The sequence below is a fragment of the Hemitrygon akajei genome, chromosome 1 (assembly GCF_048418815.1).
Source record: "Hemitrygon akajei chromosome 1, sHemAka1.3, whole genome shotgun sequence".
Classification (NCBI taxonomy): domain Eukaryota; kingdom Metazoa; phylum Chordata; class Chondrichthyes; order Myliobatiformes; family Dasyatidae; genus Hemitrygon; species Hemitrygon akajei.
In genome coordinates, this window is record NC_133124.1 from 214,808,016 (window position 1) to 214,823,092 (window position 15,077).

The 15,077-nt window shown below is 40.9% G+C and overlaps 1 protein-coding gene across 1 annotated transcript in view; it reads left to right on the forward strand.

The window, feature by feature from the left end:
* Positions 1 to 9,015: 9,015 nt before the first annotated feature.
* The window catches only part of LOC140735460 (prosaposin-like), a 112,717-nt gene continuing 106,655 nt past the window's right edge, over positions 9,016 to 15,077 (forward strand). Inside the window, exon 1 of the mRNA XM_073060570.1 lies at positions 9,016 to 9,107. Coding sequence (XP_072916671.1) covers positions 9,062 to 9,107 — 46 coding nt within the window. The 5' untranslated portion in view covers positions 9,016 to 9,061. The remainder of the gene's footprint in view (positions 9,108 to 15,077) is intronic.

Consider the following 15,077-nt stretch of genomic DNA (forward strand, 5'->3'; position numbering starts at 1 on the left):
GCATAATCAGTCAAAGAGATGACCTGCATGTGCATGTAACGAGAGCTGTATAACTCATCTCCTTCTACCTTAGGCCACGAACCTATCAATCACCCATCTGTGGACACTTTCTGGAGGTCCAAGATCCGTATGCTCCACGACCGCTGGACTAAGTGTGTAAATGTAGGAGTGGACTATGTTGAAAGGTAAATGTGCTAGGTTTTCTAAAATTGACTCCTTCTATCTCAGACCATGAACTTATCAATCACCCCTCATAATAAAGTAGCTACTGAGTGTATTGTTACAGACAAATTAGCTATTAATCAGGACATTGAACCAGGTCAGAAAAAGTTCAGGCTAATCAGGAAAATTGACATGATTTTGTAAAGGGAAAACATACTTGATCATATTTGAAGAATGTCATGTGGTGGGTGAGGGGCGGGAAGAGGGAATTTGAAGATTTGATATATCCAAAAGGCACTTGTTAAGGTGCTACATCAAATATTAGTGAGGAAATTAAAAGTGCTGGTGTACTTGCAGTGTGAACAGAAGACTGCTTGGTTAAAGCTTATGGAGTGTTAGCTTTCATAAGTCGAGGGATAGAGTTTAAGAGTCACGAGGTAATGATGCAGCTCTATAAAACTCTGGTTAGGCCACACTTGGAGTACTGTGTCCAGTTCTGGTTGCCTCACTATAGGAAGGATGTGGAAGCATTGGAAAGGGTACAGAGGAGATTTACCAGGATGCTACCTGGTTTAGAGAGTATGCATTATTATCAGAGATTAAGGGAGCTAGGGCTTTACTCTCTAGAGAGAAGGAGGATGAGAGGAGACATGATGGAGGTATACAAGATATTAAGAGGAATAGATAGAGTGGACAGCCAGTGCCTCTTCCCCAGGGCACCACTGCTCAATACAAGAGGACATGGCTTTGAGGTAAAGGGTGGGAAGTTCAAGGGGGCTATTAGAGGAAGGTTTTTTACTTAGAGAGTGGTTGGTGCATGGAATGCACTGCCTGAGTCAGTGGTGGAGGCAGATACACTAATGAAATTTAAGAGATTACAAGACAGGTATGGTGGGGGGGTTATATGGGAGGCAGGGTTTAAGGGTCGGCACAACATTGTGGGCCGAAGGGCCTGTACTGTGCTGTAGTATTCTATGTTAACAGGAATGATCTATCCTCGGCCCAGTACATCGATGTAATCAGAAAGAAAGAATGCCTGTGGCTCTATCATTCGGAGCGGAGCTTGTGGAGATTTGGTACGTCACTGAAAGCACTTAAAAATTTCAGCAGATGTACAGTGGAGAACATTCAGACTGGTTACGTCAGAGCCTGGTATGAAGCCTCCAATGCACAGGATTGCAAGAGGCTGCAGAGGGTTATAGACTCAGCTAGCTCCATTATGGGCATGGTCCTCCCCACCATATCTACAAAAAGCACTTCTTCAATGAGGCAGCATCCATCATTAAAGACCATTATTGTCATCAGAGAAAATTGCCTCCTCTTGTTACTGCCTTTAGCAGGAGGCACAGGAGCCTGAAGGGACTCAGATCAAAACATCAACTGTTTACTCCCTTCCGTAGATGCTATGTGGTCAGCTCATGCCAGCATTTTGAGTGTGTTGCACAAAAGCCTGCAGACACACTCCTTGATTCAGAAATAGCTTTATCCCCCCTGACACTTATTTGTGTTCTGAGTGGTCAATGAACCCATGAACACTACCTTATTATTCCTTTACTTTGCAATACTTATTTATTTTTGTAATTTATAGTCATTGTATGTCTTTGCATTGCATTGCTGTCTCAAAACAACAAATTTCACATCATATACAATAAGTCAATGATTATAAATCTGAGTTTGGTTCTGAAAAAGGCATAAATGAGTTCTTTACTGGGTGCCAAGATATAACCAGCTCACCAGTTTTCAACACTTTAGTATTTACTCATAGGACTTGGAAGAAGCCAGTAAAGCCACAGATACTAAATTTACTAATAAACTAATGATAGGTTAGTTACAAAGAATGCATTAAAACACCATAAAGGGATAAAAATTAAAACCATAAAACAAAGGAGCAGAATTGAGTCATTTGGCCCATCATGCCATCATGCTGATTTATTATCCCTCTCAACCCCATTCTCCTGCCTTTTCCATGTAACCTTTGATGCCCTAATTAATCAAGAAACTATCAACCTCTGCTTTAAATATACTCCATGACTTGGCCTCCACAGCCACCTGTGGCAATGAATTTCACAGATTCACATCCCCCTGGCTGAAGAAATCCCTTCTTTTTTCTGTTCTATATGGACCTCCCTTTAGTCTGAGACTGTGCCCCCTGTTCCTAGGCTCACCCCCTATAGGAAACATCCTCCCTACATCCACTCTATCCAGACCTTTCAATATTTGATAGGTTCCCCGCTCCAATCTTCTGAACTCCAGCAAATACAGGCCAGAGCCATCAAACGTTCCTCATATATTCACCCTTTTCAATCCTGAAATCATTCTCGTGAACCTCCCCAGATGTTCTCCAATGCCAGCACACCTTTCCTTAGTTAAGTGCCCAAAACTATTCACAAATCACAAATTCACAATGCGGCCTGACCACTGCCAATATAAAGCCTCAGCACTACATCCTTGCCCTTATATTCTAGTCTGCTCGAATTGAATGGTAACATTGCATTTGCCTTCCTTACCATAGCCTTAACCTGCAAGTTAACCTTCAGGAAATTCCACACAAGGACTCCCAGGTCCCCTTGCACCTCTGATTTTTGAATTTTCTTCTAATTTAGAAAATAGTCTACACGTTTATTCCTTATACCAAAGCGCATGACATCTGCCATTTCTTTGCCATTTTCCCAATCTGCCTGAGTCATTCTGCATACTTCCTGCCTCCTCAACACTACTTGTCCTTCCACTTTCTTTATATCATTTTCAAACTTAGCATCAATTCCATCATCCAAATCATTCACATGTAATATGAAAAGAAGCAGTTCCAACACTGACTCCTGTGGAATACAATTAGTCACCAGCAGCCACCAGAAAAAGCCCCTCTTATTTCCACTCCTGCCTCCTGCCAGTCAGCAATCTTCTCTCCATGGTGTTACCTTTCCTGTAACAACATGGGCTCTTATTTTCTTAAGCAGCCTCGTGCATGGTACCTTGTCAAAGGCCTTCTGAAAATCCAACGTTCACTGACTCTCCTTTGTCTACTTTGCCTGTTATTTCCTCAAAGAATTCCAACAGTTTGTCAGGCAAGATTTCTACTTAAGGAAACTTTGCTGACTTTGGCCTATTTTATCATGTGCCTCTAAGTACCCCAAAACCTCACCCTTAGTAATGGACTCCCAACATTTTCCCAACCACTAAAGTCAGGCTAACTGGCCTATAATTTCATTTCTTCTGCCTCCCTTCTTTCATAAACAGTGGAGTGATATTTACAATTTTCCAGTCCTCAGGAATGATTCCAGAATCTAGTAATTCTTAAAAGATCACTACTAATGTCTTGTGGTGAACTACATATACCTGTCTGGACATGCCGCCCCCCCCCCCCCCCCCGCTGACTGCTCCTGTGGCTCCTCCCACTGACCGTGGCTCCTCCCACAGACCCCGGTATAAAGGCAATTGGAGCCTGAGCCCTGCCCTCAGTCTCCAGGATGTAGTATGGTGGTCAATTGCTGCTTGTTCTTTCTTCCAGCCAATAAAAGCCTATATCTCGCCTCACGTCTCGGAGAGTTATTGATGGTGCATCATGTCTCCATAATCTCTTCAGATACTTTTTTCAGATGTAGGTGTAGTCCATCTGGACCAGGTGATTTATCTACCTTCAGACCTTTCAGCTTCCCAAGCACCTTCTCCTTAGGAAGTGCAACAATACTCACTTCTGCCCTTAACACTCTCAAATTTCTGGCATACTGCTAGTGTCTTCTAGCATATTATATATATACATAATATGGATATGTGAAAAAAACCTTTGCTATCTGTTTTTATATTATTAGCGAGCTTTCCTTCATATTTCATATTTTCTCTCCTTATAGCTTTTTGTTGCCTTCTTTTAGTTTTCTAAGAGCTTCCCAGTCTTATAACTTCCCATTAATTTTTGCTATATTTTATGCCCTCTCTTTAGCTTTTATGCTGCCTTTGCCTTCCATTGTCAGCCATAGTTGCCTCACTTTCCTTTTAGAATACTCCATCTTTGGGATGTATCTATCCTTCACCTTCCGAATTATCCCCAGAAATTATCATTCTACTATCATCCCTGCTAGTGTCCATTTCCAGTCAATTTTGGCCAGCTTTTCTCTCATGCCTCTGAAATTTCCTTTACTCCACTGTAGTACTGCTACATCTGACTTTATCCTCTCCCCCTGAAACTGCATGGTGAATTCTGTCATATTATGATCACTGCTTCCTAAGGATTCATTTACATTAAACTCCCTAATCCAATTTAGTTCATTACACAGCACTCACTCCAGAACTGCTGATCCCCAAGTGGGCACAACCACAAGCTACTCAAAAGAGCCATCTCGTAGGTATTCTACAAATTCCCTCTCTTAGGATCCAGCACCAACCTGATTTTCCCAATCTAACTGCATTTTGAAATTCCCCATGTCCATCATAAAATTTCCCTTTTCTATCTCACATTGTAATTTGTATCCCACATCTTGGCAACTATTTGTAGGCCTGCATTTAACTCCCATCAGGGTCTTTTTAACTTTGCAGTTTCTTAACTCCGCCCACAAGGATTCTACATCTTCTGATCCTATGTCACCTCTTAATAAGAATTTAATTTCATTTTTTTACCAACAGCACTACCCAACTTCCTCTGCCTACTTGCCTGTCCTTTTGATACACTCCTTAGATGTTAAGCTCCCAAGTATGATCTTCTTTCAGTCATGAATCAGTGATGCCCATAATGTTGTACCTGCTAATCTCTAATTGTGCTACATTATATACTGTGTGCATTCAAATATAATGCCTTCATTTCTGTATTCATCACCTTTTTTGATTTTGCCCTCATGTTGTACTTCATCTCATCCCATTGACTGCAATTTTGCCCTGTGATCTGCCTGTCAAGTCAAGTCACGTTTATTGTCATTTAACTATATACATGTATATAATATAGATAGCCATATAATGTATATAGAAACAAGACAATGTTTCTTCGAACCAGGGTGTAAAGCACACGATAACTCATGAAGACACGGAAAAAGTCTACAGATGAATCACATAAATAATAAACTAAAGTGAATTAATTTTAAATATTGGTAGGTACAGAACAAATTAGCCAGTGGTACTTTGAATACAATGCTGCCGGGAGTTCAGAACCCTAATGGCCTGGGGGGAGAAACTGTTTCCCATCCTGACCGTTCTTGTTTTTATGCATCATAGCATCATGTCTAATGGCAGAATGTCAGACAGGATGCTGGATGGATGGGTGGGATCCTTAATAATGCTAAGTATGCATCAGTCCTGATAAATGTCCCTGATGGATGGTAGGGAGACCCTATGATCCTCTCATCTGTTCTCACAGTCCTTTGTACGGACTTCTAGTCCAATGCTCAGCTGCTCCCATACTAGATGGAGCTGCAACTTGTCAGGATATTCTCAATCATGCTCCTGTAAAACACAGTTAAGATGGGGGGTGGGGAAGCCTTGCTTGCCTCAATCTTCTTAGGAAGTGGAGGCACTGCTGTACCTTCTTGTTCAGGACAGTGTTAATAAGGGACCTAGTGAGGTCATCTGTGATGTGAACTCCCAGGAACTTGCTGCATTTAACTCTCTCTATGGAGTAGCCATGTATTCGTAGCTGTGTCCTTCTTCACAGTCTCACTACTCACTGTATCTACTTGTATACCGAGTGCCCCATCCTCAAGGTTCCCATACCCCTGCCAAATTACCTTAAACCCTCCCCAAAAGCTCTAGCGAATCTGCCCACAAGGATATTGATTCCCCCTTGGGTTCAGTTATAACCACGTATACCTTCCTATACCTTTATAAATATATAAAGTATGACTTTATATACCTGTAAAGGTATACTTTATATACCTTCCCCAGAAGAAATCCCAATGATCCAGAAATCTGAAATTCTGCTCTCTGCACCAATTCCTCAGCCAAATCATCATGTTCTTACCGTCACTGGCAGGTAGCTCAAACAGCAGTTACTACCCTGGAGGTCCTGCATATCAGGTTTCTGCCTAACTCCCTATATTCTTTCTTCAGGACCTCTCCCATTTCATACCAATATGTCATTGGTACCAATACGTACCACAAATTCTGGCTACTCACCCTCCCCCTTCAGAATACTGTGGTCCTGATCCAAGACATCCCTGACCCTTGCACCTGGGAGGCAAATACGATCCGGTGTCTTTTCACATGCACAGAATCTCCCGACTGCTCCCCTAACTATCATTAACTGATCAAAGATCTGGAAAATGGAGTATAAAGGGAAAAAATATGAAATTTTGGTAAGAAAACATTTTAAAAAGGAATATTCTTTAAATGGTGGGAGGTTGCAGAGCTCTGAGGTGCAGAAGAGTCTCGGTGTCAAAGTCAAATTTATGTACAGCACAGGTGCAATGAAAAGCTTACTTCCAGCAGCATCACAGATATCAGATAGACAACATTCACAAGAAAGACATAAATCAGTGGTCACATTATTTATTTCAAAATGGGGAAGAAATGTGATCTAAGTGATTTTGACCATGGAGTGATTGTTGGTGCCAGATGGGGTGGTTTGAGTATCTCAGAAAATGCTGACTTCCTGGGATTTTTATGCACACCAGTCTCTAGAGTTTAAAGATAATGGTGCGAAGAAAAACAAGAAAAATCCAATGAGTGGCAGTTCTGTGGGCAAAAACATCTAGTTAATGAGAGAAGTCATGGGAGACCAGTCAGACAGGTTCAAACTGACAGGAATGTGACAGTAACTCAAATTATTAAGTACCTAGTAAGGTATCCACTGAATGTATATAAAATAAACTGAAATTACACAAGAAAGGACACAATTTGAACAAATAAAGGCAAAGTGGATGATTTGCAAAAGGTTATTATGCAGAACAGGTAATTAGGAAACCCAGTAGAAAGGTGGTCAGCCTAAGTTTGTATTTCCCCACAGTTCGGAAGAATGGGAGGTAATTTTATTGAAACATATAAGATCCTGAGGGGTCTTGAGGTGGATATGGAGGTGTTTTCTCTTGCAGAAGAGTCTGAATTAGCTGTTTAAAATCAAGAGTTGCCCATTTAAGCTGGAAAGAAGACAGATCAACACACACAAAACTGGAGGAGCAGAGAAGTCCTTTTCTCTCTTCTTCAAGGGTGATACATGTGGAGCCTATTTTTAAAGCAGAGATTTTTGTTAACCAAAGGACTGAAACATTCCCCTAGTTGGATAGGAGTATGGAGATGAAGTTACGGTCAGATCAGCCATGGATCTAATTCATGTATTCCTATGCCGAAACAGCAGCAGGCAGTACAGCTGGCCTGCCTACTCCTCGAATGAATAGAATGCGGGTACAACACAGTGCAGGTAAACAATAAGGTGCAAGATCATAACAAAGTAGATTGTGAGGTGAAAAGTCCAGTGGGATAGAAGCTGTCCTTGAGCCTTGTAGCATTGGAGCCTTCTTACCAGCCTGTGATGCAGCCCGTCAGAATGTTCTCCAACATACACAAAGAGAAATTTGTAAGAGTCTTTGGTAATGTTCCAAATCTTCTCAGCCTCCCACTAATAGAAATAGCAGTGAAATTTAGTACTGTGGTGTTTGAAATCTTTCAAAATAATGAGACGAAACATTGTTACCTGGAGGGAATATTTTGAGAAGAGGTACAAGAAGAGAGTCGTGGGAAAAGATAAAAGATTTTTAGCAGGGCAACAGAAGAGATTTACTTATATGATCACAGGGATGAGGGGCTTCAATTATGAGGTGGGACTGTTCTTTGAACAAGAAGAAGATCCAGTAGAGTGATTTAAAATTATGAAAGCAAGTTTGTTGATGGAAACTGCTTCAAATGATATGGATGGGTGGGAGGGAGGAGGTTGCTTTGTTGCTTGTTGTATTCTGTGTTGTTCTGCCAAGCATTGGGGATATGAAATGTTGGTGCCGTAATGTGTAAGTTATTAACACAAACAATGCATTTCACTGTATGTTCTGAACCTGAACAAAGACAGAGACATAAAATATAGGCAACTGACCAAAGAACCAAAAATAGTCTTATGCAGTGATTGATAAGGATTTTGATTGTACTGCGAGCCTGGCAATGGAAGCAGATTTGGGCAGATTCAATTGTGGACTTTGAAAAGGATCTGAGTGTGTATTTAAATGCAAAGAATAGCATGGCTCCAGCGAGAGGGGGGGGGGGGGGGAATGGGACTACTTACTATACCCTTACAGAAAACCAGCACAAAGATGACAGGCTGGTTGACTTCTTTCCATGCTATAACTGTTCTGTGATTCTGTGATATATAGAAGCCAAGTTCCATTATTTTTTCTCAGTGTTAAAAGCATCTCCTGATTATTCTTAGGAAACTCAAAGAGAACAAACTGGAAAGGGTTCAGAGAAGGTTTATGAGGAATGTACCAGGTCTGGGCAACTTGAGTTGTAAGGATAGTCTTGGGACTTTTTTCCCCTAGAGCAGAGGAGATTGGTTGAGGGGTGACCTTAGAGGGGAGCAATGGTTAAGGTGGTGGACACGGGAGGGCAGAGTCTCAGAGGGAAAGAGTGACTTGGTGCTGCTTCACCTGCTGAGTTCCTCCAGCTTTTTGTGGGTGTTGCCAGAAGATTTCCAGCATCTGCAGAACCTCTTGTGTTTATGTGTGTGACCAGTTCAGACAGGCATCTTGGAGAACAGGCATGGGATGCGGCGAAGGCAACATGAGTCTGATGCAAGTAACGGAGATGTAAAAATCGCGCAGAGATTGAAAGGCGGCGACAATCTGAGATGACATAATGTGCTGGGCGCGGCAAGAGGCGCGCCCTTCTCCTCATTGGCCGAGCCTTGGTGCTTAGAGCAGTGAGAGAGGGAGCGGGGCTGCTGTTGGGGCAAGTGGCTGTTTGTGTCGGTTGCTCCTCTCTGGACACTGAAGTGGCGATGGCTGGCTTCACCTTCCTCCTCGTTGTGCTGTGTCTCTCGCCAGGTAGGGCACGGGTTGTTAATACTGCTTCCCCGCAGCAGTGTAACCGAGTCGGTCTCTGTTTACAACCAACTGGGTTATTGTTCTTTACGCGGGATGGGCTCCGAAATAACTTTGCCGGGACTGAGCGATTCCATCCGGACAGACCCTGGCTAATTTCTTGGTTCACCGGCTCCTTCTGCACCAGGTACCGCTCCGATTAGTAATTGCGACCCCGTAGCGACGTGGGTTTGTCAAACTCTTTTAATATCACCCCCCATCCTCATCACATTCTACAGGGGTTGTATTGAGAGCATCCTGAGCAGCTGCATCACTGCCTGGTTCGGAAATTGCACCATCTCTGATCGCAAGACCCTGCAGCGGATAGTGAGGTCAGCTGAGAAGATCATCAGGGTCTCTCTTCCCGCCATCACGGACATTTACACTACACGCTGCATCCGCAAAGGAAAAAGCATTATGAAGGACCCCATGCACCCCTCATACAATCTCTTCTCCCTCCTGCTCTGGGAAAAGGCTCCGAAGCATTCGGGCTCTCACGACCAGACTATGTAACAGTTTCTTCCCCCAAGCCATCAGACTGCTCAATACCCAAAGCCTGGACTGACACCTTGCCCTACTGTCCTGTTTATTATTTATTGTAATGCCTGCACTGTTTTTGTGCACTTTATGCAGTCCAGTGTAGGTCTGTAGTCTAGTGAAGCTTTCTCTGTGTTGTTTTTTTTATTAAGTGGTTCAGTCTAGTTTTTTGTACTGTCATGTAACACCACGGTCCTGAAAAACGTTGTCTCATTTTTACTATGCACCAGCAGTTATGGTCGAAATGACAATAAAAGTTGACTTGACTTCACTTTCTGTTAATTTTCTTTAAAACTCCCGCTGAAGGAACTCTGCATCCTCTCACCGAAATTGTGCCACGTGTTGAGACAAATTCAGCTTCATCTCATCCTCACCAGATTTATCCCAACATGAACCCAATCCCTAAATCCAGAGCAGATTCCTTCCTTCCCTGTAACCATCCTGATGCCGGTTCAGATGGATTTGGTGGTATATAATTAAATGTCAAAGTGAAATATTAATGGAATAACATACAGAGAAGAGTGCAATCCACTGATTTATTTAAGTCCCTGGCACCCGGGATTGATGGCTTTCTGACTTTACCTGTGAGCCCAGTAGCTCTCAGTCTAAGCATGAGAGGTGAGTGATCTTCTCGGGTACACTGTACTCAGTGGTATGCAGTATCAAACGTTCTCTTACTATACAGGGCGCCTTGATGTACCATTGTTGCCTAATTCTCCACTGTTTACAATAGTTTGTGCTGTAAAATCTTTGTTAAAAGCTCACCTTTAGTTACTTTGCAGATTCACCTTAGGTGCTTTATGGTTCATTCAAGAACTGTGGTCTGTCCGCCCTATGAATTCTCAAAGATTCAATGCACATTTATTATCAAAGAATCTATAAATTATACACCTTGAGATTTGTCTGCTTTCTGGCAGCCACAAAGCAAGAAACTGGAATGACCCAATTTCGAAAAAAGAAAGAACAAAAACCACTGCAAAGAGAAAGAGAAAAAACATAAATCATGCTAACAACAGGAGCAAGGCAACAACATTCTGAACCAGACTGAGTCCCTATATCTACTCCCAGAACAACCGGAGTAGGCCCAAGCATTGGTCCCAACTCAGCAAGGCAAAAACGCACAGCAGCCAGATCAGTTCACAAGAGAGGGAGCAAAATCAGCCTGGCTCGCGCCTCTGTTTCCATCATTCAGGCAGTCTCTCTGTTGCAATTGTTACGTACCCCGTAACTGGGTCACTTACCAGCAAAGATAGAGAGGTCCGTTGAAGTCTGATGGTACTATTTTTAACAGTATTTATTGATAAAAATACACAAAATAATATCAAGGCAAACATACAGATAATATACTTCGTCAATACTAAATCTAAAAGCGCGGGTATAATAATAATCAATAAGAAATAGCTCTATCGTTGTCTAGGGGATAATGGATTGTCCGATGGAAATATAAAAGTCACTGTAGTTCATTCAAGCTGCAGCCTTTTGGTTGGAGAGAAAGACAGGTTAAAACTTGCCCATTCCTTTTAAGATGTCAATCCTTCGAGAGTCATTGGGAGTTGATTTCCCCGTTGTTAGCTAAAAACTGTTCTGCTGTGGTAAAGGGTCCACCGATTCCGGGGCAAATGGAAAAGGACGCACGTGGCCTTCCCACTGGTTTTTGCTATTATGGGATCGCTAGCGTTTCTTCTGGTGCGTCTGAGGGGCTGTTCCCACAGACCCTCTTTTATACTGACTCACAGGGTCTCAGATGTCAATCAGGTTGGGATGATGCAATCCCTCCACCAACCAGCCCACTTTGCCTGAGGGCTTCCACGAAGCACAGTATTTTAATACACAATCCCGTCTCCAAGAGACAATGGCCGTTTCCCGTAGCTTTATATCGCCGGGGGGGGGGGGGGGGTCAAGGCATTCCAACCATCTCTCTCTCATTTCCTGGGTCTCCTGACCCAAATCAATAGCGATCCTGCAATTCTCAAATAGGAGGGGGCTGCAGGCGTAACACAATGTTTAAATTATCCAAGCGCCCGGCAGTGCCTCACTTTAAGACCCAGACCCTGGTGTCGCAATACGCTTGGACCGTGCAGCCCGAAGCTATCCTCGATCTCACCAAATTGACTCAGCGCTTGGAGAAATCCATCCTCGCACCTGGGTTAAGTAGAAGGGCATTGAAACTCTTCTGCGTCAACTCCTCTCCAAATCACTCACTCCATCTTCGGCAGCAGTAACACCAACTCGGTCTATGACCCTAGCTTGAACATATTGTGACTCAGAATGTCCCAGGTCGGCTTCTTTTGCACATTGGTTGTATGTTGTTGGTCTGTTTTGTGTGTGGTTTCCCCTCGTTCCCCTTAACTTTTCACCTTTTACCCTTAACCCATGACCTCTGGTTGGAGTCCCACCCAATTTCAGTGGAAAAAGCCTGTTTGAATTTACCCTATCTATACCCCTTATAATTTTGTATACCTCTACCAAATATCTTCTCAGTCTTCTGTGTTCTAAGGAAGACAGTCCTAACCCATTCAATCTTTCCTTATAACTCAGGTCTGCCAGACCCAGCAACATCCTTGGGTCTTTCAACCTTGTTTACATCAAATGAGAGAAGAAGCCATTGTGCCTGAGGCAAGATGCAAGCCATATGCCTCAGGGTTGCTTCCAGGTGTGGAGAATTGGAGATGCGAGATTGGCCAGTGTTGGGTTTCTATATAAGAAGCAAGTGTGAGTGGAGATTTGATAAAGGTGAATAAAATCATGGGAGGCTTAGACAAGGGAACAGGATTCACCAGTATTCCTTGGTGGACCGTTCAGTAACTAGGGAGATTAGTTTTACATTAATTGTTAAAAGGATTAGGGAATAGATGAGAGAAAATTATTTTACTCAGTGAGTGAAGAGCTGGAACTTATTCTCTGAAGAGATCCTGCGAATGAAAGGGTTAACTTTTGAGGAGCATTTGAAGGCTCTGGGCCTGTATTCACTGGAGTTTAGAATCATTGAAACCTACCAAATATTGAAAGACCTTGATAGAATAGATGTGGAGAGGATGTTTCTTATAGTGGGAGAGTCTAGGACTGAGAAAAGAACATTCCTTTATAACATGAGGAATTTCTTTAGCCAGATTTTGTGGAATTCATTGTCACAGATGTCTGTGGAGGTCAAGTTGTTATATTCAAAGCATAGGTTCTTGATTAATAGGAGAAAGGGCATCAAAGGTAATAGGGAGAAGGCTGGAAAATAGGGTGTGAGGAGAAAATAAGTCAGCCATGGTGGAGCAAACTGCTTCTATGTGATATGGTCTGAGTGTTGTGAAACCAGAAGCCTGACACCATTTAAACTATTTGTTTTTTATGAATATTTATTTATTTATTTATAAATAAATAATATTCTGTAACTCTTTCAATATTTTTATTAGTTTCTGCATAGAGGAATACAGAGTACAAGAAAATATATAAGTCAAAAGAAAAAAATAAAATAGTACCAAATACATTGTATTAAAAATACAGTTACAATCACAAAATCCTGTATTCATAAAAAGTAAATTAAATCATAATATTGAAATATAATAATTTTGTTATACAGAAAAAAAAACCTAAACCCACTACCAAAGTCAGAGCTGTTAGGAAAAGCAAGAAAAAAGTGGGGGGAACCCTTATCATATAATAAAATATATTATTAACCATCATCTGTACTTTTACAACAAATCAAAGGTTTTGAAAATAACTCAAAAATGGCCCCCACGATGTATGTAAGTCTTGGCTAGATTCAAAAACTGAACATCAGATCTTCTCTAAATTTAAGCATGACATAAAATACCGTAACCATTAAGCATGAGTAGGCGGAACAGCATCCTTCCATTTAAGCAAGAGCGCCCTCCTAGCTATAAGAGAAGTAAAAGACAAAATATGCAAATCAGGTGTCTCCAAAATAAAGTCTTTTCCTCCAGCAATACCAAATAATGCGGCCAAAGGGTTAGGCTTGAAATTTACCTTGAAAAGTACCGAGAAAGTTTGGAATATTTCCTTCCAGTATCTTTCGAGGCTCGGACATGTCCAAAACATGTAAATTAATGAAGCTTCTCCATTATTACATCTATCACAGAAAGAAGATATATCCAAATAAAAATGAGATAGCTTATCTTTAGACATGAGAGCCCTGTGAACCACTTTAAATTGTAAAAGGGAATGACGAGCACATAATGAGGAAGTGTTCGCCAATTAAAAATTTTCATTCCAAGTTTCCACAGAAATTGAAGTCTGTAAATCTTGTTCCCAAAGATTTTTAATTTTGTCTATAGGAACGTTTCTTATTCCAAGCAACATACCATAAATATTGGATATTGAACCATTATAAAAAGGTTTCAAATTAAAAATTATATCTATTAAGTCCTTATCAGAACTTATAGGAAATGTATATAGTTGAGAACGCAGGAAGTCTCTAATTTGTAAATAACTAAAAAAATGAGTTTTGGATAAACTATACTTAACTGACATTTGCTCAAATGAAAGAAGACTTCCTCCAACAAACAACTCCTGTAAGCATTTACAAACGTTTGTAATACCCAATCTATCCCATTCTTTAAAAACTGAATCGGCCATCAAAGGTTTAAAAAAATAGTTAAAGCAAATGGGACTCGACAAAGAAGATCTCAATAGACCAAAGAATTTCCTAAATTGTACCCAGATCCTTAAAGTATGTTTAACTACCAAATTTTCAGTTAGTTTACTAAAAGATAAAGGGAGTGAGGATCTGAGAAGAGAAATAATAGAAAATTTATTAACAGAGTTAGCTTCTAAAGAAACCCATATCAGACGGTTCTCACGGTTAATATAATATGACCAAAACGTATGATTTCGTATATTGACTGCCCAATAATAAAACCTAAAATTTGGTAAATTTGGTAAACCTCCATTCTTCTTAGATTTTTGAAGATGAGCTTTATTTAGTCAAGAATGTTTGTTTTTCCATATATAAGAAGATATAATAGAATCAAGAGAATCAAAAAAAGATTTAGGAATTAAAAACAGGTAATACCTGAAAAAGGTATATAAATTTAGGTAAAATGTTCATTTTAATAGAGTTGATTCGGCCAATCGAGGATAACGAAAAAGGCGACCAGTTTGATAGTGTCCTTTTTACAAAATTCAGTAAGGTAAGAAAATTTTCATTAAATAGGTATTTATAATTCTTGGTAATTGTTACACCCAAATAGGTAAATTTCTTACAATTTTAAAAGGAAGGTTAATATTAATTAATAAATTATTCAGAGGAAATGTTCACTCTTATGTAAATTCAGTTTGTATCCTGAAAACTGGTTAGAACAAGAAAGTAGAGAAAGCACAGGAGGTAGTGAAGCCTTGACATTAGAAATAAAAACCAATAGGTCATCAGCATAAAGCGAAACTTTA